This window comes from Myxocyprinus asiaticus, chromosome 32, assembly GCF_019703515.2.
Source record: "Myxocyprinus asiaticus isolate MX2 ecotype Aquarium Trade chromosome 32, UBuf_Myxa_2, whole genome shotgun sequence".
Lineage (NCBI taxonomy): Eukaryota > Metazoa > Chordata > Actinopteri > Cypriniformes > Catostomidae > Myxocyprinus > Myxocyprinus asiaticus.
The window spans coordinates 25,936,280-25,961,816 of NC_059375.1; the positions used below are offsets into that span (position 1 = coordinate 25,936,280).

The window sequence follows — 25,537 nt, forward strand, 5'->3', positions numbered from 1 at the left end:
ATCTTTATATCTGCAGTTTTTATATTTCTTCCCCAGATTATTCTTGAGAAAAAGAGAAAAGCCCTATGATTGACAAGTGCTGTTTCTGCTATCCTTTAAACAAAGTAAGCCTCAAAGACTCAAATAGCCACTAAGTAATATTGTTGATGACTTCTTTTCTGTATGTTTATAGGGGTGAGCATTGATCAGCAAGCCGCGCTTCAGCTCCCAGAAATGCTTTCCGGTATGAATAATTATGCAAATTAATATTTACTGCTCATAGCTTTACTGTTTTCCAATTTTATTTATGCTAATGTTTTTGTACTTGTTGTAACTTGCAGTTATTTGTCATTTAGTGATTATTCTGAGCTCACCTTATACTTATGTTGTTTTTAGTTGTCACCATTATTGTGATTTATATGTCAGATAATGAGGTCCACATGGAGTTGACATGTACATATAGATATGCATTCAGATGTGTAGGCTGTTTCAAATCAAAAGCCAGCCATTACATTAATTCAACATAAAAGCTATTATATTTACTTGACTTGCAGAGTTTATTACATTTTTTTTTTTGTTACGAGGTCTGTGCGGGCATGTTGGAGCCCAGGGTGGCTGCCTGTATCGCCTGTAAGACGGGCCAGTATTTACACAGCGGCGGGCTGGCCCAAATTACCCAGCGACCCACCGGGAAAATGCCAGGTGCTCCCTATGGCCAGTCTGCCCCTGCTGGGCTGATTAGATAATCGCATGGATGATTGTTGGTGCCACACAGGCTGGTTTGAGTATTTCTGTAACTGCTGATCTCCTGGGATTTTCACACACAACAGTCTCTAGAATTTACTAATGGTGCCAAAAACAAAAAACATCCAGTGAGCGGCAGTTCCGTGGATGGAAATGCCTCATTGATGAGAGAGGTCAACAGAGAATGGCCAGACTGGTTCGAACTGACAAAGTCTACGGTAACTCAGATAACCACTCTGTACAATTGTAGTGATCAGAACAGCATCTCAGAATGCTATTCTGTGATGTGGGTTGGTGCTGTTTTGGTGGCTCGAGGGGGACCTACATAATATTAGGCAGGTAGTTTTAATGTTGTGACTGATTGGTGTATATTCAAGGATAAGTCCAGAGAGAAGGGATGGAGATGAATTTTGAGAGTCAGTCAAGTGATTGTTTTGCCTTATCATTTATAATGCCAAAACAGAAATGTATATTTAAATCACAAGCTTTTTGCATAGAGGTACACACTCACCCAGCCATATACACTCATATTTCTATGTGCACACAAACCAGGTATTTTTAGCCCAGTCTGTTGGACTGAAATGAGCCCTCTGTGATTCACTGGAAGAGTTTGGGGTGTATAGGTTTACAGTGTATGCCGCAGGCACATCCTCTCACTAATGTTACAATGCAATGTTATACTACCATTGTTCAGAACAGAAAATGACACTTCCCTCAAGGGCACACACATCAACTTACAGGCTCCACTCAGCCACACACACACACACACGCCTCTTAAACCAATTTAATTTGGCTAAAACATAGTCTATGAACAAGCAAAACTTGCTCAGGTTCAATAGGTGTCTCTCTCACTGTAGTAACAATGCATAGCCCTCTGAAAAAGCATGCAGTATCAAACTGTAAACACTGACATCACATTAACTTGCACCTTGCAGCTGTGGGTCGCAGGTCTGTTCTGATAGTGTTGTGGACAGCAGAGAAAAAACAATTCTAAATTCCAATAAAAGTTAGGCTGGGAAATAACACTTACATTATGTTGTTGTTGTTTATACATTTATAAAATTGACAACTTTCCTCTTCAGCCTAAGTCATGTTAATAATTTTGCATATTGTTTGACCTATGCAGTTCAGGGTAATATTAATATATTATATGTTTTTACTTTTACAAAATAATAATACATTTATGCATTTTTTAGAGCTGCCAGAGTTTACGCGTTAACTCATGATTGATTCAAAAAGTTTAACGCGTTCATTTTTCATAATTGTGATTAACGCATTTACCGTTAATACAGCATAAACACTGGTTGGAAGGACGGAACCTTTGCAGTGTGACCGCCGGAGTCATTACACTGACACACACTTCACAAACACACACAATAGCGCTTCTGTGTTAGTGATAAAATGATGGAGAAATGACTGCTTAAGGCTTTCTATAGAAATAAAATATTTTTCAGCCTATTTTAGATGCAGTTTATTACCACAGAATCACGTCATTGGAAATGTTCACGCTGCTGGAAAATCCAGCTTAAGCTGGTAGATGTGCTTTAGAACATGTTAGCTGGATTCTAGCTGGTCCAAGCTGGTCATGAGCTGGTCCAAGCTGGTCTTTAGCTGTCATACCAGCTCAAGGTGGTCAAGCTGGTTTTTGGAACATGGTAGATGCTCGACCAGCTAAGGACCAGCTTGGACCAGCTCATGACTAACTTGGACCAGCTCATGACCAACTTGGAACAGTTCATGACCAGCTAAGGGCCATCTTGGACCAGCTCATGACCAACTTGGACCAGCTCATGACCATCTAAGGACCTGCTTGGACCAGCTATCATGTTCCAAAACACAGCTACCATCTTGAGCTGAATTTTCCTGCAGGGATTACTTGTATTGGTGCTATTTTAATGCATTTCTATCTTTATACTGTGGAAGGCTTCGTTTGAAAAATTTTAATAAAGCACTATATTGTTACATACTGTTTTGTTTTCTTTCCTAAGATGCAAATAAATGCATTTTGACAGGAAAATATTTATATATATTTGGTCAAATTTCAGCACTTATTTCAGATTTATCGCGTTTAACTACAAATTTAAATATTTGATCGACTGACAGCATTACAAAATAAAAAATGTTGGTACTGTGTTGGGTTGCCACTTGATGTCCAATATAAAATATGGGTCATGAAACAAAACTTATTGATAACCACTGGCCTTAAAGGACTGTTTCAGTTTAAATACAAGTTAAGTTCAGTTGACAGCATTTGTAACATAATGTTGAAAATTACCACAGAATATTATTTCAGCTCATCCCTTGATTACTTGCAAAAAGCCAAAATCTTGATTACAAGTGAATGGGGCCAGTTCATAAATGCTAAAATATAAACTGTTTAAAAAATATTATAAATATTATATGCATTAAATGATTTTACTGTGATAAAGTCTCAGCTCTACGTGATCGTAGGGTGATAAAATTGATTACAGTCTTTTCAGCATTACATCGTCATGGCAACAAAGCTGTAATATTGGATACTCATCCAATATTGTACAGAATGTTAGTAAGCAATTTTATCACACTAATATCATGTTTACACATATAATGTTTACGTCTTGTGGCTATACTTTTGAAACAGTTTGTATTTGAATGTTTATGGACCCATTCACTTCCATTTTAAGTGCCTTACTGTAACCTTGAATTTTTCTTTGTTTTTAATAAACAAGTGACAAGTCAAAATTATTTTTGTGGTAATCAACATTATGCCACAAATGCTGTCAACTGAGCTTAACTGGTATTGAACCCAGAATATCCCTATAAGAAATCTAAAGAAACTCCATCTGCCTCATCATAGTCCCATGATTATCTAATAATAATCATCCAATAATCGCACTGCATGTGAGCAGCTGTTTTACATGTTTTACAGCAAAAAAAGAAAAAAGTAATGCAGGTTCATGCTTTGATTAGAAAGTGGATATTAACTTTAAAACTGATGTTGGGCACATGTAGTCACCCAAATGTGTGACCTCTCTCGTGGCTTTGAGATCCCATGACCCATCCACTGTGGACACCTGTGTTGGTAAACAGCAGGTTTGCACACCTGAGAGGAGCAGAAAGGAGTGTGCTGTAAAAGGACCACACACCTGTGCAGCTGAATCTAAGAACAAGAGCTGTTCTCCCTCACATGGCTGGAATGAACCAAATCAATACACCTTTGTGCACCTTAAGCAGAGAGGAACTAATGCCAGCCAGGTTTGAGGTCCCAGACTTACTTCAAAGAGCAAGATCTTTTGCCTTTTAATAAATCTGTGGTTGTTTATGAGAACTTGCTTGCCAAACAAATTTCAGAGCTTAAGCACCTAAACATGTCAGATTGAAATATTAATCATGTTTTCAAAGACAAAAACAAAGGAATGTTCCTTTTGATCATACACATTCCTTTGTTTTTGTTTACGATCTAGGATTCAGTACTCGCCCACAAGACTCCCGCGCTGGTCCATCTTGATTCCACTACAACACGGGATCAAATTATTTTCAGTTTTGCCTGAATACAAAGTGATGAGTACATGTTACCAAACCCAAGGCAGAAAAATGGAGGAAAGCAACAATGAGGTTCCTTACTCTGCACTGACTTGTGCTAATCAGTGTGATCGTGGGCATGAGTATGATTCTGGCAGCATGTATAATTAAAGCAAGCTTGTTCCCCTCTCTTTCTCTTATATGGAACATTTGAGTATTATGACAGAAAACTTCAAGCTGCAGAATGCTTCCCTGTTGTATGAGAGGAGGAAATATAGACTTACTCTTTTTGGCTTCACCCTGTTGTTATACTGGAACTCAGGGCAACTTGAGACAGTTATTTCTGTTTCACAATAATCATTTTAGGGATCTGATTTGTATGTTGCATTCAAAACAACTACAACAACATGCTGTTTTTCTAAAATCTCTAAACCTAGGCCGAAACGTCCAATTGTAACTCATGGAGCTTTCAAGCAACATCCACCAATCTCAGCACAGACCTTCAGACTGTTCTGACTCGGTTTTCTATAGCTGCTTTTCCACCATCGGTGCTTGAATGTATGTAACAAATACATCAGTTGACGACGGCATGAGAGGCAAACATTGGAGCAAGTGTGCTATGGAGGTTGACTGCATTTTCCCCTGGTTTTTACTCTGCTAAAGTACAAGGAAGACATGTCCCATGTTGCAAAAAGAGAAAAAGGCGAGAGGTTTACCGTTATTTGCTGAGGGACTGTGCATGCCACCGAATTAAACACACAGAAATGTAAAAGTTCCCAGACTAGCTAAAAGGGAAACAAGTGCTTAGGAGCGTCGATAGCTCACCTGGAGTTGGGCCTGCTAGAACCGTTCCTTACTGTGCTCAGAACCGTTCAGTCCGAAGGAGGAAAAGCGGATTATGTCTTTTCTACCTGATCAGATTTACGGTTTTCCCATAGCGGACTTCAAAAATCTATCAATCATCTTGTCTGTCCATCTGGCAGTTTATCTGTCTGTCTGATGGTCTTTGTGAGACCCTAGCAATGCTTAGCAACCAGTCAAAATATCCTAGCGATGACTAGCAACAAGCCAGAACAGCCTAGCAACCACTTCAGCTCCAGTAGAACAGCCTAGCAATGTCTAGCAACCAGCCAGACTACCCTAGCAACACCCAGATACCACCCTGGTAAGGAACTTCAGTATTTAGTAAAGCACTGTCTGTCTGCCTGTTCTTTTTGTCTGTAAGTCCTGTATAACCTTAAAACAAAAAGGTTTTTAAACTTTTAAACTGTCAGACAAGGCTTTGTCAAGCCACCATCAAAGTTCGTCTCGACAGACTTTTTCTATCTATAGATTTGTTGTAATATCAGAAAAAAGTGTGTATTCATAAACACAGATTTTTACATTGTTGCAATAATTTCATCATCTAAGTGCAGCACTTTAACTCATTCATTTCATGGTCATCTAAAAATGTAAACATAAAATAATGCATGAATGCCTCAAGGGAAGTAGCTAGGAAAAACAGTGAGGAAATAATATAGCATGTTCCTGTGTTATCTTGCAGACAGTAAGCTTTCTAATTCATGGCCATCACGCATGGCAGAGTATCATCTTTTTTTTTTTGCTCTGCATTTGTGCTCCCATGAATGAGAGGTCCACACTCTTTCTAATCCCCCTTCTGGTGTCTGAGCCCCTGACCCATACACAAGACTACCCTCTGCCTTGCTGGAATGGTACTGCACCCCCATGGTGGGGCAGAGTGAGAGCCACACTCAATTTAAAACCTGTTCTCTCTTCATTGTTAATAACAATAATAATCAATGGTTTCTGAACTTTTAAAACAGATAAAAATCATATATGCACTTTAAATCCTCAAATAAAGAGAGATGGTTCTGATTTTGACAGGAATGGTATGTGCGACTTGGTAAAATATAACCTAAACCTACAGTGCCACCCACTGGAATATTGTTTTAATTGCATTCGTGCCTCAGTCAAGTAATCCTTACTGTTTGATCTCTTAAAGAATTCCATTTACATGGATGGTTTGTTTGTTTGTTCGTTTGTTTGTTTGTTTGTTTAGTTCCATATCAGTTGTCAACTTTTCACCCCTATATCTGTTTGGCCTGCAGGACTAACTCCTGTGAGGTCAAGCAATATTACCTATGTAGCAATATTTTCAGCCATTAGAGTTCACTAAATAAAACAACCATACACTTTCTACTGCAAACAAATCACTTGAATGAGTAGCAACTAGAGCTCTAAGTAGCTCTGTGTTTCTATGTGATACATTTCCTGAATATCATTAATCCATGCTCTAGAACCAACATATGCTACTGATCTGGCTGATAAAAATATAACCTTATTGAGCAAAAGTCGAAAATGATCAGAGAGCCATGTCCTCCTAGTTTTTTCAACAAAAATCTCAATTATTACACATTAATGTATTCAATGAGAATTGCATGCCCATATACTTAATAACATCACATAATATTTAAAATAAAGTTTTAATTTTGTTTTTTCTTCATGTGTAAATTATTTTACATTATATAACATGGTTCTTTCTACTTTCTATTTTTTAACTGTACACTGTATATTTAGTCTTCTTTTCTTATATTATGTACATGTAAATACTTTGACAATACGAATGTACAAATATTTGTCACTACCTTAAAACTGATAATTGAGGAAGAGAGACTACCACTTTCAGACACCTTTTAAGATATTAGTTTGTGTGTGTGTGTGTGTGTGTGTGTGTGTTTCCCACACTCAAAAAAATATTTTAGCCTATTTTTAAGATGCATTTAAATTTCACAACACAATTCCATCAAATTAAATTGTATAATGTTTAACAAAATTACATTAATAACAAGTTAAAGATTACTTGCTTTAATTTGGATTTTGATGGAATTACAATCCAACTGAAGAAAGGTATGCCAGATAGGGTAAGGGACTAGAAAATATCATTAGCTCAATATAAAAACAATAGAAGTCAATGGAAAGTCCTCACCATGATACACTCAAAAAAAAAAAAAAAAAAAAAAAAATTAAGATTTGAGAATGACAATCAGACTGAAAAATGTATTTAAAAATAATTTTAAACTTGCATACTGAAGTTTCAGTGAGTTAAAAAAAAATAAATAAATAAATAAATACTGTGCTCACACTAAAACAACCACACATCCCTTTTACAGACACATTACTGGGGACTGAGACCAGCTGAGCTTGATATTTTAAAAAAAGACAACCGATATTCTACAGTGCCTGTCAGCAATAAATAATCTTGATCAAGACGTTATACTTGCTGCTATGGATGTTGCCTCTCTAAACTTTCCTCACACTGAGGGCCTTTTGGCATTTAAGCATTTTCTTGATCTGCATACTGCTGGTGGCCTTCCTATTGACCTAATTACAGCTGAACTGGTACTCACCAAGAATTATTTTCTATTTGAGAACAAGCACTATTTGCAGATCGACAGTCATGGGTGCTACCATGGCCCCTGATTATACTTATTTATATCTTGGCTATCTGGAGAATATTATTCTGTTTACGTATAATATTGATGATTGTTTTGTAATTTATAAAGGCTCAGCATCAGATTTTAAAGCATTTACTTTAACATGAATTGCTTAAGACCTTCCATCAAGTTAACACATCATGTGGGTACTATTGATGTCAATTTTTATTTGTATCTCAGTTATCGATGGGCAAATTGTCTCTTCTCTTTACAGAAAAGAGACAGCAATAAATAAATAAATAAATGTCTCCTCCATGCCAAGAGTACCCACCCTTAATACTCTGAAATGTGGGTTACCTTATAGCCAGTTTACAAGGCTTCACTATATTTGTTATAAGAAAGATGACTTTGAGGCTAAAGCTCAGACCCTATAGAGAATTCAGGTCACATGGGTATCCTAACAAGTGGCTTGATTTTACACTTGATAGAGTTCATTCTTCATGCGATTTGGAACCTACTAATTTGATTTCAAAGAACAACTTTTCTTGACCTTTTAAATGTACCTTTGGTCCTTTCAGTTATTAAATTAAAAAAACATCAACAATCATTGGCATATTATTCAAAGTGATAGCCAGCTGATGGGTCTATTCACTGATCCCACTCTCTGTGTCTTTTCGATACCTCCATCTCCTTCTCCATAAACCTCATCTCAAATTTTCGGTGTAACAGTTGTATTTATTGTTCTCATTATGTTAAATGCAAAACATTTACACATCTGTATATATCCAAAACGTCCAAAATCAGACAACTGATTACTTGTAAAACTACACAAGTAATATATATATATATATATATATATATATATATATATATATATATATATATATATATATATATATATATATATATATATATACAGTTGCAATCGAAATTATTCAACCCCCCCCAAGACAATAAGGATTTACAAAGGTAAGCTTTTCTGATGACCCAGAATTTTTAAACTTTACATCTATATCAGTTGAGTGACACATTCAAAGTCATAGTGTGAATATATAACCTAATATTTGTAAATAGCAGGATTTTTTAAAAATACAGCCATGTCATAATTATTCAACCCCTATTGCATGTAGCTGTTTCTTAAATATGTAAGGCTCCACAAGTAATTGTTTTAAAACAAAATTAAGTCATCAATCTGCAATGGCACTTATTTAAGTTTTATAATGTAAGTTTAGCGTTGTAAGCAAAAATGTATTTCTATGCAAAAAATGCAATTAAAAACAAGCTGTCTCTAAAGCTAATAGAGGAGATTATTTCATTAAACAAGAAAGGTCATGGCTAAAAGTACATTTCCAAGGCACTTCAATTTCCAATAGACAAAGTTGGCAGCACCATTCATACATTTTTAAAATATGGTACAACAGCAACCTTCTTGGGGTGTGGAAGAAAGCAAAACTTCACCAAGGGAAATGTTGACTTGAATATTCAAGAAGTAATTAGGAAAGACCTGTGGAGTCCTGGAAGAAGGTTTTATTGAAGTATGACACTAAACTGAAAATGAGTTTTAGACCCGTGGATCAGCAGTACATCTCGAGTAAGATGACAAGGTGATGACAAGAACGACACCATCCCCACAGTCAAGCATGGAGGTGGGTCAGTCCTGTTATGGGGGTGTTTTGCGGCTGCAGGAAACGGCTATCCTGACTATGTGACTGATAACATGGATTCTTTCAGGTATCAGGCCATTTTGGCATGAAAAATGTGATGCCTTCAGTGTGTAAAATGAAGCTCGGTGATCACTGGACTTTCAAGCAAAACAATAACACCAAGGAAACATCCAAGTTGTCCAAAATCTGGTTCAGGGATAGGTCGTGGAATGTCCTTAAATGGCCCTTTCAGTCCATCATTAAAATCCCATTGCAAACATTTGTTGGGATTTCAAGGAAGCAGTGGCAGCACAGAAACCAAAGAATGTCAATGAGCTGGAAGCTTTTGCTCATGAGAAATGTGTAAAAATTCTAATAGAGAGGGGTCCGAAGCCTGAGAACACTTACCTGAAACATTTATTTACATTTGTGGAGAGAATTAGTTATTTTTTATTTTAAAATTTGGGTAAACTGAACTCTTTGTTCTCAAAATCACTCAAATGTGTATAAAAAACTTACTTTTTTTACTGAGGTTTTGTTGATGTGTTTTAATTCACATCACCAGAATGTATTACTGGTCAGGGGGTTGAATAATTTTGATTGCAACTGTATATATATATATATATATATATATATATATATATATATATATATATATATATATATATATATATATATTAATTACTTGTGTAGTTTTACAAGTAATCAGTTGTCTGATTTTATATATGTAAAAAAATCTGGCCTTGTCCCCTGTTATATTTCTGCAAAATAAAAGGTACATTATGCATAAGAATCATTGAACACATGAGTATCATCAGGATACAAGATGACACATCACCTATTTTTCTGTATTTTAAGTCTGCCAGTAATTTTTCTTCAGAATTCAATTTCCTTGGAACAGAGAGGATCTTACCTCATAGGAAAAGGGAGATTGAGACAAAAGATTATTACAGAGAGGCCTTTTGGATTTTTGAGTTAAAATATTTAGCACCTAGAGGCATAAGTGAAGAGATGAACCTTGCTTGCTCTCTTTAATATAACTTCATGCAGTTTATTTATATATTTATTTTGGCAGGGTACAATGGGGCTAAAGGCCCCCCGTGGTAAAAGGCAGTTTTGATCTTATTTTCTCTCAAAACACTTAACAGCAACAAAAACTACCACAGAACTTTCCTTAACACCTCTTTGTGACCAGGGTCGGGGAGTAACGAAATACAAGTAACGGGATTACGTATTTAAAATACAAAATATAAGTAACTGTATTCCACTACAGTTACAATTTAAATCATTGGTAATTAGAATACAGTTACATTCAAAAAGTATTTTGATTTCTGAAGAGATTACTTTGCATTTTATTGTCATTTGTTTCATTTAATATTTAGTCCTTTCAGATGGAAAACATTTATACATATAAATGATGCGATTCAAAGTGCATTTGAACAGTGGTGAAACACTTTCTTATGATGTGTTACATTCATACGAGCAGACAGAGAAGTAAGTTTGAAGTAAGTTTGGAGCACAAGAAATAGAAATAAACCTTGTGTAAATTGTCAGCTTTACCCTAAGCTAAAATGCTATTTCTAGCCATTTTACATGCACATGTTATCAGGCACGATCATATTTATTTATCAAGGAAATTCACGTTGGATCATAATCTCTTTTTTTTCTAGTAAGACCTTTGATATTAGAGCAAAAATCGTATTCTTGATAATAATCTTTGTATTGTTTTCCTGTAAAAATATCTAAAAATCCTTAAAACAAGATCAGTTTGATTTATCTGGTTTTAGAAACAACACTGCATAAGATATTTAGATTTGTCAGAGAATGTGTTTTTAACATGTGTATTTTGTCTTACTGTACTGGCAGTTTTTATAGTCAAAACAAGTGAAAAAATCTACCAGTGTTGAAGAAGTAATCCAAAGTATTTAGAATACGTCACTGAACTTGAGTAATCTAACAGAATACATTACAAATGACATTTTACAGCATGTGTTCTGTAATCTGTAGTGGAATACATTTCAAAAGTAACCCTTCCAACACTGTTTGTCACTATACACTGCAAAATATTCCTGAACCATGAGGTTTAATCATTAAAAATGATTAAATATTAGATCAAATTAACTCATAATCAAACTTTAGACATTGCACGCAATGACTAAAGTTTGATTTTGAGTTAATTTGATCTAATATTTAATCGTTTTTAATATGTTGTAAATTTATGTAGCTAATGAGTGATTAAATCAAAGGTTTTTAAATAACATAAAACACACTTTTTTATTAAGTGGGGCAAATAGATTTGCTATGAAAAATTTCAAAGTGGCCTTACATTGACTGATCCAACACTTGGGATGTTATGAAATGACAAATTTTATTGAAATGAACAGAAAATGGTAAATCCTTTTCTGAAAAGTTTATTTTGAATAAGTATTATCTTAATTTGTTACTCAAAAAAGGATCTTGCTGTCTCAAATGTATTTGCCTAAATTGACTTATTTTGCCCTATATCTAGTGTTCCTACATTTACACGATATCACTGGAACCTCCTGGGATCCTTTTACCCAAAGTGTGGCGTAAAAGGCGTCCTCACCACCTTTAACAAAAAATAAATAAATAATAAATAAATTAATAAATAAATAAATACTTATCAAAACAACCTTCCATTATTATTTATTTTCACATAAATTATGTTGCTCCATTAATATTCAATAAAAATGAAATATTTTTCAGTATTTTTTGAAGTCTTTTTTCAATGTCGATACACTTCTTAAGGTGTGCCTTTAGCACGTACCCTATTTGTCATTTGTATTCGGTAAAGTTTGTAATATTTCAGTTCTGTTGCTTTAATAGGATTATATATATATATATATATATATATATATATATATATATATATATATATATATATATATATGCTATATCAAGCTCAGCTGGTCTTAATCCCCAATAATGTGTCTATATAAGGGATGTGTTGTTGTTTTAGTGTGAGCACTGAAGAAAGCTATGGGCTGAAACTTTGCTTGCTATATGGGTTTTTAACTCACTAGAATTGTGCTAGAATTTTTTTATTTTATTTTTTTCAGTCTGATTGTCATCCTCAATTATTACAATTATTTAGTGTATCACGGTGAGGACTTTCCATTGACATCTATCGTTTTTATACTGAACTATTGATATTTTCTATTCCCGAACCCTTCCTCCAATCCTAAACCGCACAGAAACATTTTGCACTTTTACATTTTCATTATTTTGTATGTTTATTAACAGTTTTCCTTGCATGGTCCCTACAATGTCGGTGATTTCAGGTTTTACTATTCTTTTACAATGTGGTCAAAATTTGACCCCCACTCTTCCGAACCCCGGCGTGCGTTACCTTCCTCTCCTTCCCCACTGCTTGTGATGCTGTTGCTCTCCTCTTCTGCCTGTCTGTACACGCACGCTCCCCCATCCGGTGTAGAGTGGACGCGGCACGGCTTAAATCATCTGACGTGTTTTGCGCATTTCCTGAACTGGCGCTCGTGCGCAGGGAGGGAGAGCGCGAGAGCGCGAGAGCGAACAGGGAGGAAGGCTGCAGGAAACCTCTGTAGCGAAATCCACTATATGAGCCAGTAGCTCAAATGCTGTCGGGGAGTCCTTCAAATCAACAAAGCAAATAAGAAACAGTACAGTATCTCAGTGAGTGGATGGCAGTAGGTCTCCGAGCGGTTCGTCAGCAGACTGGGAGAAGGAGGAATCCCGAACACCTCTCCCAATCACCGCCTATTGTAAAACGAGTAGTAGAAGACAAGCCCCGCTGAGGACCAACATATTTGGGATATTTTCCTCTGTTACTGCCGATATTTTTGCTCTTGACTCATTCGCACAGCCTTTCCTCTTCAACTGAACGCTATTCCAGACGTAGGGAATTCGTGTGTTTACGTATGGCTCCCGTCGGATCGTAAACAAAAACAGGATCACCGAAACCTCCGGATTTGCATCCTATTTGATTGCTCTGCTCAAATGAGAGAATCAGGTTGATCCGTTGTGTTGGGGACTAAATCATCACAGCACCATCTCTACATGCATGTATGCATACTGATGACGTGATGATATCTACGGGCGTAACGACTCCCTGAATTAAAATCGGCATCTGAAACCGCTCATTCTTGCAAAGGGAAGCCAGTTTAGGGTCATCATGGTGGTTTTTAATGGAGTATTGAAGATCAAGGTTTGTGAGGCTCTAGACCTGAAGCCCACCCCATGGTCACTCCGGCACGCCGTCGGACCAAAGACACAAACCTTCTTACTGGACACCTATATCGCCCTCAACGTGGATGATTCCCGTGTGGGTCAAACATCGACCAAGCAGAAGACAAATAGTCCAGCTTGGAACGACGAGTTCGTAACTGAGGTTTACGATGGGAAGAAAATTGAACTGTCGGTCTTTCATGATGCACCAATTGGCTATGATGACTTTGTGGCCAACTGCATCATTCAGTTTGAAGACCTGCTGCAGAATGGTAGTAGGCACTTTGAAGATTGGGTATGTTTACAAGCTTTTCCCAGAATTTATTGACATGGTGTAATGCATTTAAGTGTTCCTCACACTTGCTCCTGGCTCCCCTATTCTGCACATCTTGGGTTTCTTACTAATCTTACACACCCAGTTCATGTTATGGAGCAATACTACTAATAATGAGCTGAGAAGCCAAATCACAGGCGTGTTAGATAAGGGCGAAATCCAAAATGTCCAGTTATGAGGGTCCTCGAAGGGCTGGACTGAGTAACACTGGTATAATCCATTGTGTAGGCCATAATTTCCACAGGGGCTGGTCGGTTTCAGCTTCTTCCCCAGCAAAGCCCCATTCCTCTGTCTTCCTCACAGGTTCTCACGCTCTGGGGGTTTTCCCATTTTTCCACAAAACATGTTCTGCTGCTGTTGGAACCAGACTTGCATTTACAATTTCCGTCAAGTGAAGCTGCTTTTAAAAAATTCCCTTCCCTCCCATTCCAGAGAAAGAAATAATGCTTAATTATGCAAGCTGTAAAACTAGTTTGGCAGGTATGTAAGTTACAACTTGCCATGGATCTATCCATCCTTTCTGGATAATTATAATGAGACCTGTCAGAAGGGAAACACTCCAGTTTAATCTGCATGTTATCACAGCCAGATCTGAGCATGTCACCTTGCCAGTCACCTTCTCTTAGATGGTAGAAATGGGGGTCAAGACCTGTTGCTCAATTAACTACCATCATCAGTTATAATAATGCTATCATTTTGAATTCCAGCATATTTATATATATATATATATATATATATATATATATATATATATATATATATATATATATTTTTTTTTTTACATAGGAAAGACAGGTTATTCATAAAAAATTTACCATGACCAGTGTTGGGTCACCTTGGGTGTAATCCAGTTACAAAGTAATTGGTTACTGTAATCTAATTACTGTTTAGTCAAAAAATAATGTAGTGCATTACATTTACAATTTTTGTAATCAGATTAAAGTTACCGACTTTCAATTAATTTAATTTCTTTTAAGTGCATTATAGGGTTGTGTTTATTTCTAATATATTATTTATGTAGAATACATGAATTGTGACCCCATAAGGAGTCATTGTGAAGGAGGTGCTGAGTGTATGACTTGTGTGTAACAATGAGCAAGAATGTAGACATTATTTTGAATTTGTTGAGCGGAAACTGGTTTAGGAAGTAACTTAAAAGTAAAGTAATTAGTATAATAATCTGATTGCAATTTTAGATAAATAATTAGTACTTTGTAGTTAATTACTATTTTAAAAAACGTACCCAACACTGGCCATGCTCTTGTGTGTTGCTGTAGGGTGTTCAGGATGTATAACACACATACAGACTTCTGATTTGTTTTTACAATAGTCAGAAATTTGCATGTTGTGGAGGCGCTGGGTGACAATATGTTTTAATGTCATTGAAAAAAAAAAATCATAAGAGATGGAACACTTTGCATTCTAATAATGCTGTAATTATGAGTTGGTCTGATGTTATGTAATCTTAACCCAGCAGAGGGACTGCAGTGGGAAGAGTTTTGTCTGTCTGGTCATTAGACAGCCAGGAAAAGGTCAGAATTTATCGATAATGTCGCTGTATTTGGTCAATCTTCCCCTCTTGTCACTGGCAGCTCACACTGTAAATGTGTCAGGCGAGAGAGTGAGAAGGGAATCAATTGAATTTCTGCATTCCCCCACCGCTTGAGTTTGCCCGCTTGCCTAATCATAACACATTCTGTGTCCTCTCTCTCACTGCCAACCCTCCATTCCACCTGTGTACTGTTGCACTAAAGGGACACATTTGCCGAGTGGTTTAAAATGATGACAACATTTTTATGTGTGGGTGAACTATCCCTTTAAATATTTTTGGTACGTCATTTTGTTAAACCGTGGTCTGAGGTTGGTTTTGGCCATAGCTAGAACTATATTGCATTCACTAATATGCCAATCATAAAAATAAAAAAAGTGGCACAACAAAACTGGCATTGTCTGAGATATGTTAATCATAACATGGCAACATGTGGCATAATTGGAGCTGAACATTTTGTTAGAGGACATACGTAACCTCAGACACGCTTGCTAGATAAGATTCAGACGTGGAAGCTCTTGCATGTCTAATTTCCCAGAGCTTCACAGAAGTACAATCATTGTCTGCCATGTCTTGTTTACATAAATTAATACCGGAACTTTTAAGCAACACTTTGCTCTCCATGGATGATGACCATAGAAAGAGGGTGAGTGTGTCTGGTAATTTCATATTGCATAGTAGAAACTCTGTTATTGGTATATTAAAGGAATAGTTCACCCAAAAATCAAAATTATGTCATGATTTACTCAACCTCATGTCGTTCCACACCTGTATGACTTTCTCTCTTGTTTTGTGCTAAAAACAACATGAGTTGTTAAACAATGTAAAAGGACTTACATTTTCTCACCAAAACCTTTTGTATGCTGTCAGAAAACATTAAGACAGCTGACACAAGTCATATTATGTGATTTTATGATATTTTTGGGGCCTTTTTAAGGCTTTGTGTCCCTCCCTACCAGCAGCCATTGTATTGAAAAGACATACCGGAATATTCATTAAACATTTTTCTTTGTGTTCCACATAAGAAAGTTATCCATACGGGTTTGGAATGACATAAGGGTGGGTGAATAATGACAAAACGATTCCTTAAACAGTGTGTTATAATACAGTCATGGTACTATTAGCTTTAATATGTGGAACTTCTCAAGGCATTTAGTGTTGCCTCAAATGAATGAACAGAGGTATGTCTGAGTCTGAAAAAGAAACCAAATGAGGCTAATTTTGAGGAAAACTGTTGTTTCTTGGCCCGTCATTAGGCAAGCAGAGGCTGGAGCCAGACATCTACAGAGAAACCCACACTGTTTAAGGAATGGATAAACATCCAATGAGCTTCATCTGTAGAGACACTCCCACTGTTACTCACACAGGTGGAGCTTTATTCTGCTTGGAACAAGGAGAGCATGCTTACTAATTTAGATAACCTTCTCTACTTCAACAAACACAAATAGAACTCTAAAGAAACAGTACCACCACTGTTACAAAAGTGTTCGGAGGAAAACATAACCAGCCAAGCCCTTAGACTCTACATTTCAAGTGATTGCTGTAAAAAAGACACTGTTGTGTCATGTTTGTTGCTTTACCACTTCTCTGTTGGGTTTCTGGCCTGTAATCTTTCCCCAACCACATGTTGTGGTTGCCCAGTACAATGCAACAATTTTTTTTAGAAACTTAACCACTTTTGGGGCTCACACATCTTGACTGAGCTTGCTTTGTTTTTCACAAGGAAAAAGTTACTTTCTTCACCTCACCCTTAGCGTTGTGTTGAGTTTTAGCAACATATTAGTTGTCTTTGCAGCGTTTAGTGGAAGAGGTAATTGGAGCCTGGTGCTACTTCTTTGTGGATGTGTCTTAGACGCTACTGAGACACAGCCTCTTGTCTTTGTTGTGTATGGCAGAAACACACTGAATAATTTACAAGCCTTCCATCAGCTTCTCTATGGAATGCCTGACCCTTTGGAGATCATCCACAACACCCTTAGCTCAAATTAACAACACTCCCATTATCACTAGAGAAAGTGGCTCATATCTGTAGCGGTATATCTCTCTATTCAATTACCAGCCTTTTACTGAGGGGTCATCTGTAAGGAACAGCAGAGAAAGAGAGAGTATGGTAAGGTGCAGGCACCTATGGTGGAAGGATGGCCTGTGGCAAAGGGAGACTTTTGCTGATCTTTCAGCCCTTCACTCAGACTGTCACTTGGTCTGGTTCATTGATTCTCCTTCCTCATATTGTCCACCTCCTGAGGTCTGTTTGCTTCCTTTACCTTCTCTCTCCTCGGTTTCCTTCCTCTCCATTTTGTTTTCAGCTCTATCCTTGTTTAATGGATAATTTACCCAAAAAATGAAAATTCTGTCACCATTCACTAAAATTGTTCCAAACCCATATGACTTTTGGGTTCTTTAATGGAATACAAAAGGTATTCAACTTAGAAAGGCTGACAGAATGTTAGCATCAGTTGGTATTAGGGCTGCGTGATTATGACAAAAGTCATAATCGTTGATTATTGCCCTGGATATTGTAATCAATTATTAATCCTGCCAGTTACATTCATGACCGAAGTTTAGTTTGAAATTTGAAGGGTCTTAAAAGAGTTGTTGATGTATTTTACACAGTTAATTATTATAAATAACAGTGCAGACTGTCTAGATTTCATGTGAAATTTTTACATGGTGCAGATAGTTACATGACCAGAGCCTTTTAATTCCACTGTATCCCTCTGAAAGATGATGTCTGTGTCAATGCTGCTTAAAAGGAAGTTGGTAAAACATAATACATATACAACTACCATATTTTGCACATATAACATTTGAAGGGTCTATTGTTGACTTATTAAAAAGATTGCTCTGGCTAGTATAAATCATGCTCACAGGACAAGTAAACATGTAAGTGGTCACAATTGTGACCGGTGGGAAAACATAGAGCCTTTTTTGAATTGGTGACTGATTGACTCCCATTATAAAATTGCAAATTTCAAAATTTTTCAACACTAAATGAAAGTAAAATTAAAAAGAAATATGCATTTATACTTCATTCCCTTTCACGCCCCAATTGCTTGTTAGTAAAAAAAATATTAAAATTATATAAATGTATAAATGATGTTACTTTATAGTTTACCATTTTCTGTTGGGTCCTATAGAGCAACTGAGCAAAATTTGACTCTGTACTTTCCCACCGGTTACAGTTGTGACCAAGAATAAATCTCATACTTTCTCCAACTTAAAAAAACAAAAAACAAACAAAAATTGAGCAACGAGACAGTATTAGAACTCTCCCATTACAATGACTGAAGCTTCAGGTTTACACTGTTTGAGCCCTGCACTTCACTCTTGTGAATGCTCCCTAAATATATATGAAGCTGTCATGGCATTATGAATCGTGGCACACTAAATTGTGTTGATGCCTTATAATCGAAGCATTCTAGTTTTGAATCATTGCTTATTTGAAGTGTATTTACCATCTACATTGTAAGCAAGCTGTGCGACGTAGCGAATCCAAAATAATTCCATATTACAGACGATGCTTTTGGGCTTCAGACTGCTTAAACTTGTGCATTAGGATTGGTTGTCATTAAATGAGTCATTGTAGACTCATTTAAGCTCTGATTTGCCATTGCCGTTTCATTGCCCAGCGTCATGACTGCGATTGGTTAGAATACTTTACAGCTGCAAGAACATGTTGTAAATAGAAACTTTTGATGCAGCAGGAGTAGACTTAAATGGAATGCTGTAATTATCAGTTTTTATGATTGGTGAATCTCATCTGCCATAATCGTAATATCGTTTACTTTCTCAAGTAATTGTGCAGCTGTAGTCGCCATTCACTTTTATTGTATGGAAAACAGATGCAATGAAATTGAATGGTGACTGAGGCTAACATTCTGCCTAACATCTCCTTTTGTGTTACATGGAAGAACCTGTAAAGGCCAAAGTATACTTAGGGTGTCCGCGTTGCGGATCGCTCCTCGCACAGTATGTGTGATGCAAATTGCATCATCAGCACAGCTTGTCAGGTGGCTTGACCGTGCACCACCTAGATTTTCTTGACCCACGCACACAGTCCTCAGCTGTGCATGTCGCATGTGCCTGCTATTGACTGTACTGAAAGAGTATCACAAAGAAGTTGAAGTGGGCGTGTGTCAAATGCATTCATATTCGCTCACGGTCAGAAGAGTATACACACAAAGGCAATGCAGATGACCAGGTTTGAGCCAATCCTGAAGGCGCAAAAATGAAGTATACCTTAAGTCATACTACTGTAGTTTGGAACAACATGAGGGTCAGTAAATGGTGAGACAATTTTCATTTTTGGGAGAACTATTCCTTCACAGATATTTATGGTCTAGACATTAAGTCCAGTCAATTACAAACCAGCTCCGCAATGTCTTAAACCACACTTCACTTCGAGCATTGCTTTAGCCACAGATAATGAGCGTTAAAGGCCTGCAGTTTCCTTAATGTCTTTTCACTGCATTACAGCTTACATTACAGTTATTGATTGCACTCGGTTTTTTACAGGTTTATGCCCTGCAGCTCTCTTTCCATTGTCTCTCCTTAAATGTTGGTGTTAGCCATAGAGTACTTCCTGGTTACTGGACATTGGCATCATCTGCCCCCACTTCTCCCTGGCCATTTGCGCAAATAGGCCAGACTGAGACTAAAACACCAACTACTCCCCCTCCTTGGCATACTGTTGTCACAGGAACTCATATCACCTTCTTGCCAAGGCAAAGCTCATCGGAGCTGGGTGAGAGATAAGATTCCTCACTCACCAAGGATTTCTTAGAAATTATCTCCTCTCTTTATTTCTATAGAAAAATCTCACTTCAGAATCACTGTGTTACTGTAAACATAATGAAGCAGTTAACATTTTGACTCTGGCTGAAAGCTCTTCTCGCATCACACCGTTTGCCCTGGTGTTTGTCGCACATCGGCTCACAGTGTTTTTCATCATTTCTCAAATCTCGGGATTGGAGGGGGAGGGGTGAATTGTGGCTAAGCAGGAGCAGTCCATCCAGCATCACTAATTAATTTTATGAACTGACTAGATGGGAGACCATAGAAATATCTTTACAGTATATGTCTGTTGAACTGCATGGTTATTACATTTTACATTTATTACATCTGTCCACAATCATTCCTCTTGTGTATATTTGTGTGTGTGTGTGCTTTGCAACTTTGTGTGAGCGACTGACAGTTATCTCACTTTCATATGCTGTCAAGCTCTTGCCTTGGGTACATTGAGCATGCTCGCAGAGAAAGGGAGCAATACAGGTGACATACGAGAGCCTAAATACTCCAACAAATATGCCTGATCTGCACTGCTATCTACATGACCCAGTTACACACACTCATCCAAGGACACTCATCTCAATTGCATAATACACTAAGTCTTCTCTTAAGAGCATATGCAAATGTGTTTTAAACGTCCTAAACTTCTAGTAGATCTCTTCTTTTAGGTGGATTCAGTGGAAGAAATTACTGCAAAGACTGGGAGAGGGTGTTCCAAAACGACAACAGAAAAACCTTAAATAGCTACTGCAAATGTTGTGGCTTATAGAACGACAGCCAGTTCAGTGTGACGTGTATTGTACATACAGGCATTTTAATTAAAAATGTATTCATCTGTGTCAGTCCGATCAAATAATGGGTTAATAAGAAGATTAAAATGTTAAAAATAGTAAAAAAATAAATAAAAAAAAACGTTAAAAATGCCTTTCTGAACATTCAAAAATAACCCTGCACTTGTGTGTTGAAGCTACAGGCAGCATTCTCTTACATGTCGAAAAATGGACAAAATTATAGTTGACCACAAACAATTGTGTGTGTAGCGATTCAGATAAGATAATAATGAGATATCACACATAATTCAGATAAGTTAATAATGACATATCGCATGTAATTCTTTATAAATATGTATTCTAAAAATATTCTGAATACATTGCTTTTTTATGTGATGGATCGGAATATGTTGCATTTAAAGTGGTCATGACATAAGGAATCAAATTTCCTTGATCTTTTGACATATAAGAGATCATTGTACTTTAAAAACAAACTGTAAGTTTCAGAACTCAAAACATCCTCCTCACTGCAAAAAGAGAATTTCTTGAAACCAAGCTGCCAAAACGACATTGTGATGTCACTCTATGGTAGACATTTGAATCTGACCGCCTCCACAACAACACGTCAGTGCCTATTTCATCTTATCACTTCCGTAGCTTGCCCAGTAGCAGCAGTGATTTGGCAAGGACAGAGCAAGTCCATCAAGAGCAGAGAGCCATTCATTACATTAGCCTTTTACTGTCAAGTCTTAAAGGAGAAGCAGCACCAAAACTGAGAGATTTTGGGAGAGGGTCAGTATGAGGGTGGAAAGTGATCATATTATACAAATATATGACTGTTTTTTGTGCAAAAAACTTATATTATAAGTGAACCTCGAGGAACATAATAAAATAATAAAACAAAGGCATGTCATGAGAGAGAGTATTTAGTATTCAGCCCAGAATACTTTAAGTATTCTGCCCAACCCTGTCATCATCATTACTGCAGTCATCACCTCTATGGGTGCCGGCAACAGACATAAAGCCTCTCAGCACCCTACTAACACCCTGTATGTTCACACATACTCCAATGCACCACAAACATTAGGGTATGTGTGTGTGCATGTGCATTTTTCTGCAGAGAATAATAGAGCTATAAGCCACTCGAGGATGTGGGTTACAGTGATTTTTAAAGGCCGAAACATACTCTGCGCAAATACGTAAACGCAGATGCTTCTAGCCACGCAAGCTCAGTTTTGTTCGGAGTTGCGTTCCCAAAAGTTGGCAATACATAACACAACTAAAGTGCGTTTCCACAAGGAGCACTATAGCAAACATTAGTGTGAACTGTCTGCTTCTACGGTGAGTTTTCTCTTTCAAGCCAGCTACCGCCATGGTGGAGCAACAGTTTGAAAAGGATATTGCTGAGTAGAGGTCGACGGATATGGGTTTTTTAATGGCCAATGCTGATATATCACACAATTTAAAATAATAATAACAGATTTTGTGTTTTAGATGGTAGATAGCAGTTTCTGCTGGTTTCTCTTTAGTCTTCCTATAGTAGTAGTTTAGCTGGACAATGTATTGGCAATGCGGTTCTGCATTGACGTACTAGCGTAGAGTATGTTTCGGCCTTAACACGTGTAAAAAGTGTACTCCCTGTCACTTTAACGCACAGCCTCGATTTGCTTACTGCTTTTATAAAATGTCGGTAACAACAATGACCACATTTTCATGCACAGCAAAATGCTGATTACTATCAAAAATCAGTTTAATCAAAAACACAACAACATAAGAAACCCACATTTACATGGGATTTAAAATCATCAGATTATTCTCTGCTTTTGACATCAAAACGTTAACAGGCTTTCGCACATTGGATAAGCTGGTAAGAACACAGGTACAGGTGTTTACATGTAACGTGAAATTAGAGTAATGGGCAAAAGTCTATGTGTGCCGATCAGTTTATGTAAAAAAATGTATTAATAATAATCAGATAAAAAGAAAATTCCACTCCACTAAATAAAGCAGAAATATATCAGTATAAATGTAGACTCTTTACTGTGTTTAAGCAATGTAGCAACTTAGTGCATTAATAGAGAATATGCACAGGTAGTAATTTTGCAATGGCTTTGAAAGTGCAGCATCAACTCAGAATTAAGTGTCGACACTATCCATTTTATAAATGAAAGTATTTCACACCTCTCTGTCTTTGGGACACAAAGGCTAGTAATCCATCAGACTGTTCTTGTTTCAGTTACATGTGTGTTTTATCTCCAGACGGCTGTTTTTGTTTGGTCTGGTCTCTTTTTGTGCTATTTACTAAATTACAGCCGTGAAGCTCTCTCAGGACCTAGTGTTTATTAAAACTGAATTCCAATCAGACCTTCAAAGGCTCCCATTATTCATCTGTATCATGAATTATGCACAGTTAGCCCCGGTGTGGTGTCTTATTAGTAATTCATGGAGTTCTGAAGGTTTCACTCAGAGCATGTGCATTTGTGAGGACGATTTAGTGAGTGTGCTCATATGGCGGTGATTGTGTGTGATTTTGAGTGTGAATGGGAGCTGTGCATGCTGCTTAGCCACCATGCTGAGACTCTGCTGTTGACAGATGGACGTAGGAGGACTGTTGCCGAGCTCAAACTGTCTTCGAGAGAGAGTAATAAATGGATGTGGAGAGTATCGAAGAGGAAAGGGCGTAATTGAGAGGGAGGAGAGGAATAAAGAGAGTTTGAGCGAGAGAGATGTTTATGGTTGGGCCTCAGTGCCATGTTTAATCATAGCAGAGAGATTCATTCAGAAATCTATGGCGTTATGCATATGTGTTTAAAACCAGACTTATTTTACATTTGATTTCCCAAATGCACAGATAGGACCATCTTTATTCTCAGTATGTTCTGTCTTTTAGTCCCTCTCTCTTTCTCTCTCTACTCTGAAGTCTCCATTTACCATCCCCTGGTCAAATCAGCAGTCCTAATAGAACTAATAGCATAATGAAATGAACTACTTTAATACAGCTGCACCTGCTAAATGTCTGTTGTGCTTACCCTTCTCCTTTAAAGAAATACCCCGCCTTGTTTTGGAAAGTTTGAGACTGATTAATCACTGTGTTCTATATATAGGCCTAGTTCTAAGAAATGGATCCATAAGTTCTAACCTCCTCTATGCTCAACCTTTGTGTTAAAGGTAAACATTTTACATAGGCTAGCTTCCAGTGGTGGACTGGCCATTGGGAGAACTGGGACTTTTCCCGGTGGGCTGCCCGCGAAATGGGGCCGCATGGGCTGCCGCGTTATGCATTATGCGCCACAAAATGGCGCCGCGATACGCGGAAGGGGGCAGCGATATGCAGAAAAGGACAGCAACCCCCCCCCGCTCAACAACTTTTGGGCCAGTTTCTGTGTAAAATTACGGGCTGAATTTTCTTCCCAGTCCGCCGCTGCCAGCTTCCCATTCAGCCACATCAGATCATATCAAACCTGGTTGCAGTGAACTATCCTTTTAAACTCATTACTGTCTTAAAACCTCAACCTGTTTTTAGACAGATGAGCAGTGCTGAGCATTCCTGTTCCAGCTCAAGACTTCAGCAGATTTTTCCATGGAGACATGTGTTCTAGAGAGCGTGAGCGGCATGTGTTCTCTGTGGCTTGCGGGTATCTGTTTGCATAGCGGTGATTAGAAAAGAGAGAGGGTGAGCGATGGACTAAGGCCAGTAATGGATGCATGACAGTAACCAGAGCAAGAGCTTGTTTTGCTCATGTTGTAGGTGATAGCCTCACCACATGTACAGTACACCATATTAGCATAAGAGCATGTCTGAAATTAATGCCAAAGATGGCAGATACGATCCAATATCGCCTAAACTGGTTTTGCATGGTGTGATAAGTTAGTGTGTGCGAATCTAAAAATGGTTCATTTTTTTGCAGAACGTAACCGAAAAGGGGAACAAAGTCCCTTTTTAATTGTTCCGGAGTAAAAAAAAAACATAATTTTAAATGCTAGTAACCAGTTAATTACCCTCTAATTTCATTCCAATAATTTTTTTCATGAAACATGAGTTTATCACAGTAAAGTTTTGCCTGAAAAATTTGTCTTCTGTCTGTTTAATAGAACATGATAAGAATGTGCTTTGATCCTGAAGGAAACTGCTGCATCACACATTTCTTTATATATAATAACTACATATACAGCACGTTAATCCAGATGCAAAGAAAATATCAGAGGTTAAACATTCATTTCTCAGTTGTTTCCAAGTCTTCACTGAATTGTTGTTAGAAATTATGCATTAATACAGATTTGATGCTGCCGGTTTTTGATAGAGAAGCAGATCTGTAATTAAAATTAAAAACTGTACTATCCACACAGTTTTTTAAATTTTTTTTATTTAGGCCATACTTTGTGATAATGTTCAGTTTCATAAGGCTTATTTCAGCTAAAGAGCCAAGAGCGTGTGTGCTCCCTTCTGTTTTACCCCAGTGCTGATTATTAAATCAGTATAAAGTTGTTTCAGGACTTTATTAGCTCCAGAAGAACATGGTTTGTGCATGCATAGGTACAACGTGGTTTAAAAAAAATAAAATAATTCTGCC

At 37.2% G+C, this 25,537-nt stretch overlaps 1 protein-coding gene across 2 annotated transcripts in view; it reads left to right on the forward strand.

Moving 5' to 3' along the window:
- Nucleotides 1-12,784: 12,784 nt before the first annotated feature.
- The window catches only part of LOC127423589 (protein kinase C epsilon type-like), an 88,864-nt gene continuing 76,111 nt past the window's right edge, over nt 12,785-25,537 (forward strand). For both annotated transcript variants that reach the window (XM_051668034.1, XM_051668035.1), the window contains exon 1: nt 12,785-13,820. In XM_051668034.1, coding sequence (XP_051523994.1) covers nt 13,473-13,820 — 348 coding nt within the window. In that variant the 5' untranslated portion in view covers nt 12,785-13,472. The remainder of the gene's footprint in view (nt 13,821-25,537) is intronic.